The sequence below is a fragment of the Artemia franciscana genome, chromosome 12, assembly GCF_032884065.1.
Source record: "Artemia franciscana chromosome 12, ASM3288406v1, whole genome shotgun sequence".
NCBI classification, from domain to species: domain Eukaryota; kingdom Metazoa; phylum Arthropoda; class Branchiopoda; order Anostraca; family Artemiidae; genus Artemia; species Artemia franciscana.
Window position 1 is genome coordinate 11,441,290 of NC_088874.1, and position 19,138 is coordinate 11,460,427.

The 19,138-nt window shown below is 35.9% G+C and overlaps 1 protein-coding gene across 1 annotated transcript in view; it reads right to left on the bottom strand.

Moving 5' to 3' along the window:
• Positions 1-19,138, bottom strand: part of LOC136033432 (GPI ethanolamine phosphate transferase 3-like) — a 34,343-nt gene that overhangs the window by 14,692 nt on the left and 513 nt on the right. Inside the window, exons 2-4 of the mRNA XM_065714181.1 lie at positions 13,893-14,092; positions 9,121-9,333; positions 8,215-8,386 (exon numbers count right to left, since the gene is read on the bottom strand). Of these exons, the coding sequence (XP_065570253.1) occupies positions 8,215-8,386; positions 9,121-9,333; positions 13,893-14,047 (540 nt within the window). The 5' untranslated portion in view covers positions 14,048-14,092. The remainder of the gene's footprint in view (positions 1-8,214; positions 8,387-9,120; positions 9,334-13,892; positions 14,093-19,138) is intronic.

Below are 19,138 nucleotides of genomic sequence, written 5' to 3' on the forward strand. Positions count from 1 at the left end.
CGGGCTATAATAGTATATTTTATCAAATTGGTGGTTGAAGATTTGTCTGGATGAGAACCCTTTCCAAGTTCACAAGGCTCGCCTTAACTTAAAAAATCGCAAGCGTCATTTATTTAAAAACGAGACGTCTTGACAGGAGATGAAGACTGTAACTTGCTACGGGGTCTAGGAGAAGGAGCATGCAAAAGAAGGGATTGTAAACCCCCCTTTAAGGATTTTTGATCATGGAGATTACAACAGCGCCTTTGTCCTAGTGTTACCACTTCAGAAATGGCAGAAAAGACTGTCATTTTGGTACCGTACGCAACTTTATGGTAGAGTAGTTAAGACTAAAACATTTTAGAGTTTGTATTTACCAGCATTTTAGACCCCTTTACGCAACATTAGATATTCTGTTGCACAAAATACCATAAAACGACGCTTTGTTGTGGCGCAATCACTTAAAAAGGGCACTAGATATTGAGAATTTACTTTCAAATGCTCTCTCCGAATATTCTACCACTACTTAGCGATAAAATTACCCCTGGAGCTACCCATATAACACTGCGATTTTTCTTGTTCAAAGGAACGGATTGTTAGTCTCTAGTTAACATTTTTGGACGACGGTGATTCCAACGGTGGCCTTTTCCTTTCGATTAAATAAAAAAAAAGAGTTTTTTTAACTGAAAGTAAGGAGCAACATTAAAACTTAAAACAAACAGAAATTATCCTGTATATGAAAGGGGCTGTCCCCTCCTCAACTATTTTTTTTAATAGAATTGTGAGAAAGAGTCACACTTTAGCGTGACGTTGAGGAGGGGACAGCTCTTTAATGGAATAGTTTCTGTTCGTTTTAAGTTTTAATGTCGCTGCTTACTTTCAGTTAAAAAAAATTGTTTTGTTTTTTATTTAACTTCTGAAGGGTTGTAAATTAAAGCAAGTTTTGATTTTTGATTGGACTATTTTCAGAAAATAGGGCGGGGGAAGGGGGCCTAGTTGCCTTCCAATTTTTTTGTTACTTATAAAGGCCATTAGAACTTCTAATTTTATTAATTTTATACGAACGTTTTTATGAGTAATAAACACACATAACTTACGAATTAACTTACTTAACGAGCTTCTATATTCGTATATTTTTATTACGTGTATGAGGGGAATTCGCCCCCTCGTTAATGCCTCTCTCTTTACTCTAAAGTTTGAATTTTGTTCCGATTCTTTAAGAATGATCCCTGAATCACAAAGGCAGTTTAATTAGAATAAAAGCTCTTTTGAAATCACTAAAAATACTTTAGCGTACAGACCGAGGTCTTCAGGAAGGGACGAATCCCCTCATATACGTAATAATTTCTGTTTGTTTTAAGTTATAATGTTGCTCCTTGCTTTCAGGTGAAAAAACTTTCTTTTTCATGTAATTTCTCATTGTTTCCTTAAATAATGCTGAAAAATCCAGCGCCCCCTTCATGGAAATTCGCCTCCCCCATGATAAATGTTTCCATGGAAAGATCCTCCCATGTAACTCCCTCCCCCTGACCCGCCCTCCACCACCAGAAAAATCCCCCCTGAAAACGTTCCAATAACCAATACTATATGTAAACAATGGGCAAAGTCCATAGCTTGCAGTTCTTCCCCCGGGGACTGTGGGGGATCCAGTGGTCCTCAAAGACATAGTTATTAGATTGTTCGACTATGCTTAATAAAATAGCTATGTCAAAATTTTGACACGGCGACTTTGGGAAAAAATGTGCGTTGGAGGGGGCCTAGTTTCCCTGATCCCTTTCGCGACATTCTAGGACTACTGGGTTGATACGATCACCCCTGGAAAAAAAAATAAATACGTGATCTTTCTTCTGGAGAAAAATAAAAAATTCCACATTTTTGCAGATAGGAGCTGCAGTAGAGTTCTCTAATGCGCTGAATCTGATGGTGTATTTTTCATTTAGATTCTATGACTTTTAGGGGGTGTTTTCCCCTTTTCTCGAAAATAAGGCTAATTTTCTCAGGTTTGTAATTTTTGATGGGTAAGGCTAAACTTGATAAAACTCATATATTGAAAATCAGCATAAAAATTCGATTCTTTTTATGTATCTATTGGTACCAAAATTCAATTTTTTAGAGTTTCGGTTACTATTGAGCCGGGTCTATCCTTACTGCAGTTCGTTACCACCAACTGTCTGATCGGACATCCATTTTGAGTTATTTCAAGCTCTTTTTTGAAATCTACAAAATTTTCGTGATAAACTTTTATTAAGAATTTAAACCGATATAACGCTTATGATTCCTGAATAACTTTTAAATGGATAATGTGTCTCACTGAGCAGTTTTCTTTTTTTCTTTTCAAAACGCACTTTTAAATTTTCGGTTTAAAGCTTTTGTCGCCAAAAGCCGTATTTACTAATACTTTTATTTCCCCTTCTGTGTTTGGGATTTTACTCTGCCAAAAGACAATAAAGCTCATTAACAGTTAAACTTTTTGAGGAATCAAAGCCTATCTTTTTCAAATAGATAACAAACAAAGAATTCAACCGTATTGGTTAACTATAAGTATGATAAGGATAAAAGATAAGGTGTCAAAAGATAAGGATATTTTTTCAGTCATGTTTCTGTTTCTTCAAAAAAAGAAGCCATAACACGTCACTTTTACGGATGAGAGGTAACCAAGAACTAAGGGTAATTCTTTTGTAGTTTCCCATCGCAACACTCACATCTAATCATAGGCATAATTTATTATTGAGTTACATTTTCTTTGTTTAGACCACCACTTCATATCGTGAAAAGGGCTCTTTCGATGGAAATCGAGAGGCTAGTGCCCTTTTTAAGTCAAAAGTTATCGGAGGGCAACTAGCCCTCTCCCACGACCACAACTTCCCAAGACACATCAAATCTAAATCTTGAGATAACCATTTTGTTCAACGTAGTTGAAAGGTCCGGAAATTATATATTTGAGTATGACAACCCCCCAAGCCCTCATGGCAAGGCTTGTAAGTTATGACTTGGGGGCACACAAGGTAAATATAGAAAGGGTGATCGTATAAGCTTCGGTAGGGGTCATTGGGTTGGTAATCAGAAATTGTTGTGCCCATTTGAGATTCTGAGTGATCAGAGGGTAAAACCCCTCCCCCACACCTCCTATTTTCCCAAAACACATGTGATATAAGTTTTGAGATGGTCATTTGATATCTTGGAAACTTCGAAAAGAGCTCATTCGATTGCAAGTTGAAAGGGCTAGGGCACAAATTAATATTCAAAAGTGATTGGAGTGCTCCTACTACTCCACTCTCACGCCCACCATTTCTCCAAACGCATCCAATTAAAATTTCAAGATAGCCATTTTGTTTAACGTAGTAGAAAGCTCCAGAAATTATATATTTGAGGATGACAACCCCTCCCCCCCCCAGTCCTCGTGGAAAGGGTAGTAAGTTATGCCCCAGGGGCATATAAGGTATACAGAAAGCGTAATCGTAAAACTTCGAAAGGGGCTCAATGGATTGGTAACCAGAAGTTTTAGTGCCCTTTTCGAGATTCAGAGTGACCGGAGATTAGATCTCCCCCCCCCACACATACACATGCACCTCGTATTTTCCCAAAATGTATGTGATAAAAATTTTGAGATGACCATTTGTTATCTTAGAAACTTCAAAAAGAGCTCATTCAATTGAACATTGAAAGAGGCTAGTGCCCTTTTTAATAGTCAAAAGTGATTGGAGGGCAACAAACCCTCCTCCCACGCCCACCGTTTCTCCAAACACATCCAATCTAATTTCTGAGATGGTCATTTTGGTCAACATAGTTAAAATGTCCAAAACCTATATCATTGAGAATGACAACCCCTCCCCCTCCCCAAGAGTCCTCAGAACAAGAGTTTTAAGTTATGCCCTTTGGGGCATCTAAGATATTTATAGTGAGCACGATTGTAAAAACACCAGAATGGGCTCATTTACTTGGAAATCAGCTATTCTAGTGCCCTTTTTAAGATTCAGAGTGATTGGAGGGTGGATTTCCCCTGTAAACCTTGCATTTTCTCGAAATGCATCTGACAGAAATTTTGAGAAGGTCATTTGTTGTCGTATAAAATTCGAAAAAAAGCTCAGTGGATTAAAAACTGAATGGGCTAGTGCTGTGTTAAATAGTCGAAAGTGATTGGAGGGCAATAACCCCCCGCCCCGCCAACCAATTCCCCAAACACATCCAATAAAAATTTTGAGATAGCAATTTTGTTCAAAATAGTTGAAAGATCCGGAAATTATGTTTTTGATGATACCAAACCCACAGCCTTCAGGGCAACGGTTGTAAGTTATGCCCTGGGGACATATAAGGGATATATATAGAAAGGGGGATCGTATAAATTTCGTAGGGGGCATATTGGATTGGTAGTCACAAGTTATAGTGCCATTTATGAGATTCTGAGTTATTTGTGGAGTGGTATCCCATCCACACCTCGAATTTTCCCGAGATGCGTCTGATAGAAATTTTGAGATGGTCATTTGTTGTCTTAAAAACTTCGAAAGCAGCTCATTCGATTGGAAATTGAGAGAGCCAGTGCCCTTTTTAAGATTCAAAGTGATCAGAGTGTGGATACCCCCCCTCGCCCAATACCACGTTTTCCCAAGATACATCTGATAATTTTATGTTTAATTGATTAATTTATATCTGATAATTTTGAAATGGCCATTTGTTGTCGTAAAAACTTCAAAAACAGCTCATTCGATAAGAAAATGAAAGGACAAGTACCCTTTTTAATACTCGAATAACCATGTTGTTCAAACGTAATTGAAAGGTCCGGAAATTATGTCTTAAAGAATGACAACCTACCTCCCTCTCCCCCTAGTCCTCAGAGCAACGCTTTTAAGTTATACCCCAGGGACATAAATTACATATAGAAAAGGTGATTGTATAAACTTTGGAGGGGGCTCATTCGATTGGTTCAGAAGTTCTAGTGCCCTTTTTAAGAATCAGAATGATTGGAGGGTGGATACCCTCCCCCACACCTCGGGGTTTCCCAAAATGCATCTTATAGAAATTTTTAGATGGCCATTTGTTGCCGTAAAAACTTCAAAAACAGCTCATTCGACTGGAAATTGAAAGGGCTAGTGTCGTTTTTAATAGTCGACAGTGATTGGAGGGCAACTAACGCCTCCTCCCAAACCCACCATTTCCCCAAACACATCTATTCAAAATTTTGAGATAGCCATTTTATTCAACGTAATTGAAAGGTCCGGAAATTATGTCTTTCAGGATGGCGACCCCCACCCCCACAGTCCTCAGGGCAAGGGTCGTAAGTAATGCCCCTGGGTCATGTAAGTTATAATTCGGAGGGGGCTCATTCGATTGGTAACCAGAAGGTTTATTGCCCTTTTTGAGATTCAGAGTGATCTGAGTGTGGATACCCCACACCTCGTACTTCCGCGAAATGCAAATTATAGAAATTTGAGATGGCCATTTGTTGTCGTAGAAACTTTTGTTGTCGTAGAAACTTCTAAAATTGGAAATGATTCGATTGGAAAAAGAAAGGGTCATTACCCTTTTTAATAGTCGAAAGTGATTGGAGTGCGACAAACCCCCCTCGCATGCTCACTATTTCGCCAAACACATCTTATCAAAATTTTGAAATGGCCATTTTGTTCAAAGTAATTCAAAGGTCTAGAAATTACGTCTTTGAGAATGAAACCTCCCACAGCCCTCAGGGTAAGGGTTTTAGTTTTTGCCCTGGGGGCACATAAGGTACATATAGAAAGAGTGACCATATAAAATTTGGAGGGGGTGAATTGTATTTTTATTCAGAAGTTATAGCGCCTTTTTAAGATTTAGAGTGATCGAAGGCTGGATACCTCCCCCCACGCCTTGTTTTCCCGAAATACATCTGATGAAAATTTTGAGTATGACCATTTTTTGTCGAATCTCCAAAAACAGCTCATTTGATTGGAAGTTGAAAGGGTCAGTGCTCTTTTTAATAGTCGAAAGCGATTGGAGGGCAATTAGCCACCCTCCCACGCCCACCATTTCAACACACACATCCAATCAAAATTTTGAGATAGCCATTTTCTTCAACGTAATTGAAATGTTCGGAAACTATGTCTTTGAGGATGATAAACTCCATCCCAACAGACCTCATGGCAGGAGTCGTAAGTAATGCCATGGGGCATATAAGGTATATATAGAAAGAGTGATCGTATAAACTTCAGAGGGGCATATTGTATTGGTAATAAGAAGTTTTAGTGCCCTTTGTAAGATTCAGAGTGACCGGAGGGTCAATACCCCCCTGAACCTCATATTTTCCTGAAATGCATCTGATTGAAATTTTGAGATGGCCATTTGTTATCGTAAAAACTTCGATAAAGGAAATTCTCATTCAATTGGAAATTGAAAGGATTCCCAAAACACATCTAAATAAATATTTTGAGATAGGCATTTTGTTGAACATAATTGAAAGTTCTGAAAACTATGTTTTTGACAGCCCCCATACCTTTTTAAGACCAGAACATAATTTGCACTTTACTGAAAACAATATACATTTAATGTTGTCGCTTTGGTTTTACTTGTTTAAAGTGTTTTTACTAGATATATGAAGTGCAAAGCCCCCTCCCCCTTTAACTCCAACTACAGTGCGAGTGTCTGGTGCCCTTTTTAAGAGTAACAAGAGATTGGAGAATAAGCAGCCCTTCTCTCACGCCATTTTCCAAACGCATCCTGTCAAAATTTTTAGACATTTTGTTCAGCACAGTAGAACAGTCCAGTAACTATGTCTTTAGGGATATTGGGCATGTCAAACCCCCACAATTATGCAATTGGCCCATTATGCTTTAAAACTGAATGTTGCTTTAAAATAAATCAAAAGGCAATGTGATTATGGTTGCCAATAAGACACCTCAGCAACATATCGAGAACGACCGGGGGTGTTAAGTTGAAACTTTTTGGTGTGCTACTATTACTACTTCTGCTCTTACAGTTTAAATAAATAAAAACGGTGTTAGTGTATCCAAGTTGTCAAAGCGCATAGATAGGATATTTTGAGAATAATAATAATATTAAGTTTTATCTTTCAGGTCAACTTCAGAAGCTATAAAATTACATTAAAGATTACACTGTTTGTGTCAAGATTGAAACCTGTTGAAAAAGTTTCTCCAACATACAAATAGCAACCTATGGATTCTATGTGCTTATACAAAATAAAATACAAAATAATTTTGCAATGTTTTCACCTTTCTTACTTTCATAATTAAAAAATTATCAAAACCTCAAGGCTTTGTATGTCAATTAAACTGACAATCCATGGTCATTATGTTGTTGTTTTTTGTTTTTTTTAGTAAAGTGCAAATTGTGTTCTGGTCTTGAGAAGGCATGGGGGTTATCAGCCCTAATCATGTAAATTTTTGTTCGTCTTGAGTTTAACTCGGCTATTTATTGTATTTTCTGTTCGTATTTATTGATATTGGTTTGTGGTAGTTTTATGCTTGGAAGATAATTTGAATTAATTTTTGCTCATTCTTGGCTTAATGGAGCTCTTTACTTTTCTTTGGACACTAGTTTTGTGGTAAAAGTTTTTTTTTTAATTGATCCACATCAAGAAGGTGCTTCCAATGTTTCTCCATAATAACAAATTTGGTTATTAGACTTACAAAGAAGCGTTTCAGAAAATTTGGGCCTAGTATGAGATAAAAAATATCACCAGAGAGAAAAATCACAGTTTCAGAAGAGATTCAGTTTAGAGCCATTTTGGCATATAAATTCAACGATTTTTGCATCAACTTAAAAAAGAGTGCACACAATTCTATACTATGTAGTAGAGTTCACATACTAATAAATTGATTTTAATTTGAATAAAACAAATACAAAAAGTCAATTATATGGCAATTGATATGCCTACTATAGGTCTCTGATACCACTTGAGACAAAGAAACATTTTTCCCCCTTCATCATAGAGAGGAACTTGTACAGACGTATACAGCAGAATTATACATAACTATAGCTATTTGTCTAGGATGCTTTCTTAGTTGTTTTTTCAGTTTCTTATTTTTTTTTTTTTACAAGAGCAAATTCAGTGATGCAAAGATTATTACAAGTTCTTCAACGTCAACCTCAACATCTATGAAAAGTAAAAAGACGAATTGTTTTTACCCAATTCACGGTTATTTAAGCTTCAAAATCCAAATTTGGTTATAAAACTAGCTAGAATAAAGTCTTTTCGTTTGTATTCTTGTCGAATCTGATAGTTATAATAATTTTGTTGCAAATTTATACCTGGGGAATTTCTCTGTTTGTGTCATTTGTGAAAGGGTGACTGTTGCTATGCGCAAACAAAGCAGCATTTACTTCATTGTTAGTGTCCCCTCCATGCTCCCCTGTTGAAGTCATTCCATGATCACCAAATACAAGAAGTAGGCTATTGGGTGGGAGATTCTCCATAACTAGCCTAAAATAAAATTTTAATTGGATAATCTATCAATCTATATAAAACCTTAAAAAAGGAACTATTACTGGGCTCATTCCTCTTTGCTAGTATTATTTCGTAGATGGCACTTAAGTAAACTCAAATCTAGGCTCTAATCTAAACACAAGACAGTTAAAATGAATGGATAGCAATCTTCTACATTACATTAAAAGAGGTTATTCAAAAACGCTAGGTTTTGGTGAACAGTAAATGTCATAATTATTCCGGTAAAAAATCAGTCACATGAAATGACACAGACAGGATTACTGACGATAACAGCATGCTCCAAAGTTTAAGTGTCAGCAATAATAATTTATTATTTGTTGTTATTTTAATTCCAAGAAACTAGATAACACAAAATTATGAGCAATTTGTATTACTTATAGGAACAAAATGGACAACAATTTTAGCCCCTTTTACATATAAGGCAACCATGATTATAAGTATTTTTGGGGCTAAATATCACTTTATCTGTCATTTTAAGCTGAAAGTCGTAAAAAAAAAACATTTAATAAAAATAATGATTGTATAAGAAATGATTAATTGTAATTGATGATCATTAACAATAATTGGGTTCTGAAACAGACCCAAAGTAGCCTTGAAAAAAAAAAAAAACAATAAGGCTTTAATAACTGACGTGATCCCGCTTTGCTTTATTATTGTTTAGCCTTACTTTTCTAGTCTTTGATCTAAATTAAGTACAATATAAATTTTACCGTACAAATACACCCATTTCCTTAAGTTTTCTTTTCATTTCTTGATGATTCAGGCCGTACCTATGACCAGCATGATCCACTCCAAGACAATGAACTATTAGCAGTTTCCAATCTTTTTTCTTCAATTTGTGAAAGATTTGACGCTCAAAACCTCTATCTACCGTATCCAAATCCCACATATCAAAGGAAGGATAGGGATAGGACCGCAAAAATCTAAAAAAAAGACACATTTTCATGTGTTTTTGAACAGAGACATAACAATGGATAATTAAATATTCGTTCTCTTACAGATTATTGAAGGAAAAGAAAGTCTCAAAACTCTTGCTTATGAGATCTTGGCAAGAATCTAACAATGACTCAGAGAAATAAAAAAAAAAAGTTGTGAGGGGAATTTTTTGAAGGGAGGGGTTAGTTGACGGTGGAGTGATACCTGGAAGCGCTAAAAGATTAGAGATCTTCTGAGCATCACCAGGCGGTTTTAGCTTGATATACTAACCATACTACTGACATATTAATAAAGAATACAAGACTTACTAAGAAAGACTAGCTGGGTATTTCTATTTATAACAATATACAAGCACAAAGTAAATACATCCAAAATTTTGAGACCACCTTTGGGACATTTTTTCAATGCCAAAACAAAAAAAAATATAACAGAACAAAAAGACAAAAGAATAAAAGAGATTGAAAAGGACCAAAAAAAAAAAACACGATTTATTTATTATTGGAGTTCTCCTCAAACAAGAAGAAGATAAACCTCCCACTTGGAAAACATAAAAACAACCTGAGAGAAGAAGAAAAGATTTAGGACACAAGTTATGATCATCTAAACTGTCAAAAAGATTATTGATGAAACCCAATTTTTGGTGACAAGTGGTGTAATAAAACTACTATGGCAATGATTTAATAAGAGCTTTCTTTGAAGAATCTCCAATTTGAAACCTACATGAAAAATCCTAATTTATTTGTCGTACTATTCACAATACCAACTAATTACTTTTTGCTTTTTATAACATTAAATTACTCATATTAAAGTACAATACGTTATATAGATATTTCAAGAGCAATATTAGCTTCACAGATTACAAGAGTTAATGCTACAAAACGTGTTAGCTAAGTGACAGGTTGACTTCCATCCTTTTATATGGAAAAAGCTGGAAAAGTTGTAATAATTCATGTCATATTGTTGTTAATTGTCTAGTTATATACTCTAACATTTAAACCAGATCACATTCTGCAAATGTTTTCACTAATAGCTATCTAAATAGTTTCAACAGAAATATGGCCAAGGAAAACATGTTATATTTATTCATAGATTGTATCTGAAGAAGTTGGAACTAGTCATATTGACACAATAAAATACAGCACATGTGGCGCTGAAGCATATGTTCAAGGTTTTCTGTTATTTAAGATAAAGTTTGATTAAAAAGCCAGGCTGAAACATGGGAACTTATTTAGGTGGAGGGCGTATAACAAACTTAAACACCCATTTATGATAAAGATGAGATAACACATATCTACATTGAAAAGATATATAAGAGAACCATGGAAAACAAAATTGTAGTTACAATACACACATACGCAAACAAATAGGGAAATACAGACACTAAGACCCAAAGAAAAGGCGCTTATGCAAGGGAGAAAAGAAAGGGGGATTATTTAATTTGCAAGAAAACTTCCTTAAATACACTGAGCACAGATTCCTTTCAATATTAAGAAGAAATGGTGAAAGTTGACGAAATAGAGGACAGATTGATTTGTTTCAATTTGTGAAAACAGAGAAGTACGCCAAAAAGAGCATATTTAATGCGTATCTAATAAATTTAAACAAAAATTCCAGGTTAAGTTTGATCCTTATAAATCAATTTCTTTAAAAGTATTTAGAGCAATTTTTTTTCTGTTTTCCTTGGGATATTTGAAAAATGTCTTTTGGCTTCATAGTTCTATCTAGAGTCGAACCACAAATACAGTCTAGTCAAATCATACATACTAGTAAAATCACCATTATGATGCTAGACTAATTCAAATCTTACTTCCTCTTTGGTCCACCATTATCTTTGCATTTTGCAACACTAGCTTAAGTAATAATATGCTTAGAAAATTACACTTTAGTTACTTAGTATTTCAGTAGTTGTTGTAGAGGAAATACGCTCGGCTTTCGCCCTCTGCGTCACCAAACAATAATTAAACTAAAATCATAGAAACGAAAAGAACATACAAATCAAATAAATTAAATCATCTTCTCTTCTCACCACACTCTTGTGACTGAAAAAAAAAAAAAAAAAATGAAATTACAACCAGTTGGAAATCTTTATTGAAGACACAAAAACTCCCAATGCCTCCAATATTTTTAACTCCTTATCTTTACTAACACGAGTGAAACCTAAAACGAGAGGAGTGGACGTCTTCAGGCCCAACGATTCAATTTTTCTGATCAGAATATTTCTCTTACTTGTGAAACGAGGGCATTCTGAGAGAATGTGATCTATTGTTTCATCAATATTTACACACCTATAAAAAAGGCATGACTTGCTATCTGTAAGATGATATAGTGCTTGACGAGATCTGGTCATTGCATGACCAGTTCTCAGACGGAAAATAGAGTTTGCAATTTTCCTATTTGGGTGGATAAGGTGATGTGGGATATAATGCCCCTCAAAAGACAAAACATAAATATTTGTTGTTGCAATACATGTATTATTAATTCTAAGAGAACTTGCAGCAGAGGTTATTAACTTTGAAGTTTCATTTACAGTGAGAGCAACCTTCCAAGTAATTGGGTGGTGGATAGCCTGTTTTGCAATACTGTCAGCAATTTCATTTCCCTTAATCCTTATGTGAGAAGGAACCCAGACCATTTTCAGTTGAAGACCATCAGAAGACATTATTTTCTGAATCTTTCCCTGTAGATGAACAATAATTGGAATAACTTTTCCTTGCCTCTTTTTTAGATCAGAAAGAACACTTTTAGAGTCAGAAAAGATAACAAATGCGCCTGATCCTACTTCCAGCACTGTATCCAAAGCTTTTTGGAGAGCAAGACATTCTGCATGGAAAATGGAGATTCCATCTGGAACTCTAATCCCAACTGATGAGCCATTCCACTCAGAAAAAATGCCTATGGATGCCTTCCCATCATTTGAGACAGATCCATCAGTAAATATCTTTTTCTAATTATAAAATTCAACCATTTTAGCTAGTGTAAGTTGATGAAGGATTAGACTATTCATTTTATTCTTAGGACAATCCATGCCAGGGATTTTTATATCTATAACATTATCAATGCTATTAGGAGGGTTGGGAGATATCTGGGTCTGACAAGAAAAGATTAGGTTTTCAGGAACACCTATACCATTCAGCAAGGAGACCAACTTGATAATGGCTGGACTACTATATGTCTTCCGATTTTCATAGAGAAATGTATGATTTATGAGACATAGTATTTCAGTTATCTTAACTACGAATTTTACATGCCTGAAGAGTTCAAATATGGTTGCTCTAGTAGGGATTTGCGCCAAAGAAGAACAAAGAGTCTTTATCCTCCTCTACTGGCTGAAAGAGTAGGTTCACACGCGTATAAAGTAGGTAGGGTATAGATAGTGATGTGTGTTTTTTGATTTTGAATAGTATGTGTGCACTTACAGGGATTATTCAACTGGGAAAATATACACAAGACTATATAGTTCCTACTTCTTACGGTCTTATTTTTCATTATTCCTAAAATTATCCTCTAAATTCACAACTCCCTCCTAAGAGGAAAGGTATTTCTCTTGGTACATGAATGGGGCTTAAATTCATCACAATTCAACATAAAGAAATAGTCAACAAAGAGGTCTATAAAAATTGATCAAGAAGTTTAAATACAGACAAACAGGCATAAAACAGAGACAGCAGTGTGTCAGGGTCAAATAGTTACAATTCTAAATAACATCTTTGACCTTAAAATTGCAAAGTCAACATCGTTTTATTAGCCTGTTAGTTAATGCACAATCCACGACAATCTAATAATCATCAGCTTTTAGAAAGACTTAACGAAGCACCCACGGTTATTTCTAGTAATTGGTAAAGATTTATGAATTAATGTTCATACTTGTGGCTTAATCCAGAATATCTTGGACAATAGATCATTACTAATAACCTTTAATTCGAGCTTTATAATAAGCCATAATAGCTTTAGAAAAATTAGAGAACCTTAAAGAACCTCCCCACAAGGAACCTCAAGGAAAAATCCTTCGAAAAGTATAATACAGTTCTAGAAGAATTGAAAATAATACTTCAAAATAAAGCTAAGTGAATATGGATAATAATTTTTCCTTAAGGAAATCAGATATTTTCATAGCGCTAAAGCAACTTCTAAGACATCTTAGCAAAAACAAAAGTAGGAACTGAATCCATAGAGTAATTGAAGCGTTTCAGCTATGCTGGAGTGTCCACACTTTGAAAATAATTAAAGTAGAACTTATTTACTTTAATACTGAGTTTCCACGCCAGTACTAGCACTACCCTAAGTATTGCACAAAGTGCTAGACTACCTCACAGGAAATATGGAATCCCAAGTGCTAGCACGCTAGTACTAGCACTACTCTAAGTATTTCACAAAGTGCTAGACTACTTCTCAGGAAATATGGAATCCCAAGTGCTAGCACGCTAGTACTAGCACTACTCTAAGTATTGCACAAAGTGCTAGACTACCTCTCAGAAAATATGGAATCTCAAATGCTAGCACACTAGTACTAGCACTACTCTAAGTATTGCTCAAAGTGCTAGACTACCTCTCAGGAAATATGGAATCCCAGGTGTCATCTCCCATTTGTACAACGCTACTCTTTTGTCTCAGAAACTGGTCAATAATATTGTCCTCAGTGATCTCCGAACCACCAAAATTAAGTGCAGCCTCGATGAATCTTGGCAAAGTTCCAGTAGTCATGCTTTTTAATCTTTGTAATGTCGTGGTCGGTGGATCTGCTACAAACTATATATAAAATGTTCAAAATTAAACGTAGTCATATGTTTCTAGAATTAATACTTATATACAAACTTCAAATATATTAACTAATAAAACAAGAGCTAAGAGCTCATATGGCACTTGTGACGAGGCGAGAAGAGCTAAGAGCCAAGAACTCATATGGTATGAGCTCTAACAAAATTCTATGAATCAATAGATTGATTTAAAAACGAAAATAAGAGGCTTAATACCGGTCAGGATTTAAAATAAAAGCTCTGAGTCACGATGTCCTTCTAAATATCAAAATTCATTAAGATCCGATTACTCACTCGTAAGTTATAAATACCTAATTTTTTCTAATTTTTCCTCTCCCTTTAGCCTCCCAGATGGTCGAATTTGTGAAAACGACTTTATCAAGTCAAATTGTGCAGCTCCCTGACACGCCCACCAATTTTAATCGTCCTAGCACGTCCAGAAGCACCAAACTCGCCAAACCACTGAACCCCTCCCCCGACTCCCCCGAAGAGAACGAATCCAGTACGATTCTGTCAATCACGTATCAAGGACATTTGTCTATTCTATCCACCAAGCTTCATCCCGATTCCTCCACTCCAAGTGTTTTTCCAAGATTTCCCCCTCCAACTCCCCCCAATGTCAAAAGATCTGGTCGGGATTTGAAATAAGAGCTCTGAGACATGATTTCCTTCTAAAAATCATACTTCATAAAGATACGATCACCTATTCGTAAGATAAAAATACCCCAATTTTCACGTTTTCCAAGAATTCGGGTTTCCCCCTCCAACTCCCCCCAATGTCACAGGATCTGGTCGGAATTCAAAATTCGAACTTTAGAGCACAATATCCTTCTAAATATCAAATTTCATTAAGATCTGGTCACCCTTTCGTAAGTTACAAATACCTCAATTTTCAAAATAACCCCCCCCCCCTATTCCACCAAAGAGAGCAGATCCAGTCCAGTTATGTCAGTCACGTATCTTAGACAGGTTTCTATTCTTCCCATCCAGTTTCATCCTGATCTCACCGCTTTAAGTATTTTCTAAGATTTCCGGTCCCCCCAACTGCCCCTCTCCCAATTACGCTTGATCCGGTTGAGATTTAAAATAAGAGATCTGAGTTAAGAAGATCCGATCATTCCTTCGTAAGTTAAAAATACGTCATTTTTTCTTATTTTTTCAGAATTACCCCCCCCCCCCCTACTAGAGCGGATCCGTTCCAATTATGTAAATCATGTATGCAAGACTTTTGCTTATTTTTCCCACCAAGTTTCATCCCGATCCCTCTTTCTAAGCGTTTTCCATGATTTTAGGTTCCCCCACCCCAAGCTTCCCCCAATGTCACAAGATCCGGTCAGGATTTAAAATAAGAGCTTTGAGACATGATGTCCTTCTAAAAATCAAATTTCATTGAGATCCGATCACCCGTTCGTAAGTTAAAAATACGTCATTTTTTCTATTTTTCAGAATTAAACCCTCCCCCAACTACCCCAAAGAGAGCGGATCCGTTCCGGTTATGTCAATCATGTATCTAAGACTTGTGATTATTTTTTCCACCAAGTTTCATCCCGATCCCTCCACTCTGAGTGTTTTCCAAGTTTTAGGTTTCCTCCTCCCAACTTCCCCCCAATGTCACCAGATCCGGTCGGGTTTAAAATAATAGCTCTGAGACACGATATCCTTCTAAATATCAAATTTCATTTAGATCCGATCACCCGTTCGTAAGTTAAAAATACCTCATTTTTTTTCTAATTTTTCAGAAATAATCTCCCCCTCCAACTACCCCAAAGAGAGCGGATCCGTTCCGTTTATGTCAATCATGTATCTAGGACTTGTGTTTATTTTTCCCGCCAATTTTCATCCCGATCCCTCCACTCTAAGAGTTTTCCAAGTTTTAGGTTTCCTCCTCCAAACTTCCCCCCCAATGTCACCAGATCCGGTCGGGATTTAAAATAAGAGCTCTAAGACACGATATCCTTCTAAACATCAAATTTCATTGAGATCTGATCACCCGTTCGTAAGTTAAAAATACCCCATTTTTTCTAATTTTTCAGAATTACAGACCAACAGAATTTGCGATTGCTATATGTGACTTGGTTAATACCATGTGCCATAAAAACGGTAATTATCTACCCTCCCTTCCTTCAGATTTTTCCTTGACAGCATAAACAATTGAAAATGGTCTACCTCCTACATATGCCTTTTGATCCGGGGAATAATAATATTTCTTTAAATTTTGTATCGTATTTATCCTAGTTTATCGTACCCTTTTAATAGGTATACGTGTAGCTAAACCTATATAGCTGAAACTTCATGCAACTAAACCCTCGTGCAACTAATCTCCCGTTGTACTCAGCCCCCGTACAACTTAACCCCATTAACTGAATCCTAGTTCAACTGAACGGCCGTGCAACACAGCCCCTCTTATCTGAGCCCTTGTTTAACTGAACCCCCTCCCTGCAAATCAGCCCCGTTTAACTGAACCCCAGTAAAAATATTGTATCGTCTTTGTCCAAGTCTATCGTACCTTTTTAGCAGTACCTTCCTGCAACTAAACCATCGTCCAACTGAACTCGATTTAACTCAGCCCCCGTGCAAGTCCGACAGTTTTGCATTTATTTGATCTCTTTCTTTTTTCAGGAATCATTGTACACAATTAGTGGTTACAGAATAAAACAGAGGACTCATACAAAGCAAAATTTAAACTTCTAATGCTTTATTCAGGTGACAAAAGACATAACATGACAGGAAAGTACCAACTTGCGTTACAAAACAACAATTTTAGCCCAAATAAGGAAAAAGATGTTTTAAGCAACAATTCTGACACATCCAATCTGTTCAGAATTAAATAAAAAACCAAGTTTTTTTAAACTCCAAGCAAGGAGTGACATTAAAAATTAAAGCGAACAGAAATTACTCCGTATATGAAAGGAGTTGTCCCCTCCACAACACCTCGCTCTTTACGCTAAAGTTTGATTATGTCACAACTTTACTTTTTAAAACAATAAAAAAAAAATTTAGTGTAAAGAGTAAGGCGTTGCGGAGGGGACAATAACCCTTCATATACGGAGTAATTCCTGGTCGTTTTAAGTTTTAATTTCGCTCCTTACTTGCAGTTAAAAAAAAACTTTATTTTATTCAACTTCTGAACGTTTTTGAATTAATACATGTTTTGATTTTGGCTCACCGCACATGAATAATTAAAACGAAATTTGCACATTAATTATATTTTTGCTAAATGACTTTCTCATAGTTTTGATCGGATGATTTTGACGAAAAAGGGAGTGGGGGAGGAGGCCTAGTTGCACTTCACTCTTTGGCTACTTAAAAATGCAACTAGATTTTTTTATTTTTTGTTTATTTTTGCTATCGTTTTTGCTAGTAATAAACATACGTACCTTACGAATTAACTTACGTAACGAGCTTCTATATTTGTGTACTTTTATTACGTGCATGAGGAGGTTTGCCCCCTCGTCAATCCCTCTTTCTTTACAAAAAAGCTTTCATTTTATCCCGAATCTTTAAGAATGACCCCTGAATCACAAAGGCCGTAGAATAAACAGTTGATATTGCTAAAAATACTTTGGCGTAAAGAGCAAGGTATTGTGGAGGAGACAAACCTCCTTATAAACGTAATATTTTATGTTTGTTTTAAGTTTTAATGCTACTCATTACTTCCAGGTGATTTTTTATTTAGTTTCTAATTTTTTCTTTTAAATAATGCTAGAAAATTCTGCGCCCCCTTCATGGAAATTCTCTTCCCTCATGATAAATTCTTCCATTGAAAGATCCTCCCACGTAACCCCCGACCCGCTCCCACCACAACGTGAAAAAGTCCCCCTGAAAACGGCTGTACACTTCACAGTCACAATTACTATATGTAAACAATGGTAAAATATTGTAGTTTGCAACCCCTCCCCCAGGGACTGTGGGGGATTAAGTCGTCCCCAAAGACATGGTTATTAGGTTTTCGACTAGGTTGAATAGAATGACTATCTCAAAATTTTGATCCGCTGACTTTGGGGGGAAATTTTCCGCAGGAGGGGGCCTAGGTGCCCTCCAATTTTTTGGTCACTTTAAAAGGGCACTAGAACTTTTGATTACCATTTGAATGAGCTCTCTCGCAACATTCTAGGACCACTGGGCTAGGACCACTGGTGATCCAATCACCCCTGGGAAAAAAAATAAAAAATAAACATGCATCCATGATCTGGCTTCTGGCAAAAAAAAAAAATCCACATTTTTGGAGATAGGAGCTTGAAACTTTAACAGTAGGGTTCTCTGATATGCTGAATCTGATGGTGTGATTTTCGTTAAGCTTCCATGATCCTTTAAGGGGGGTGTTTCCCCTATTTTCTAAATTAAGGCAAATTTTTTCAGGCTCGTAACTTTTGATGGGTAAGACTAAACTTGATTAAACTTATATATTTAAAATCAGCATCAAAATTGGATTCTTTTGATGTAATTATTAGTATCAAATTCCGGTTTTTAGAGTTTCGGTTACTATTGAGCCGGGTTGCTCCTTACTACAGTTTGTTACCACGAACTGTTTGACTATTGAAACACTAATTGCGTACCCATTCAGTTTTAGAGGACATTCTGTCACATGATTGCGTAATTTGCCACTAAAAATTTACGCAATTCATGTCAAATGAGTGTACAAAGTAAATAATGTTGAATCAACTATATTAACAGCAAAAAAAGCCTTGCATAGATGCACCCCATCTATCAAAGGAGGTTCATTGGATCTTTTTACTGTGGTAGTAAGTAACTGAAAGCTCGAAAGTAGCATTTCTAGGAAAAAAAATTTCAATGTTTTATGGAAGTCAGTTCCAAAAACACAAACTCCTTGTAAAGGAGCCTTTTAGCACATATTTAGATATTTTAATTGTATTATATTAAGAGGATACAAGTAAATTAGCACTAATCTTCATAGTTTAGTGATACAAAAGTTAAACTTTAGTGTAAAGAGCAGGGGTTTGAAGTGGTACATTTATTTATCCCAAATATAAAATTAGAAAAGAACATAAAGTAAATATACAAAAAACATTTTTCTTAA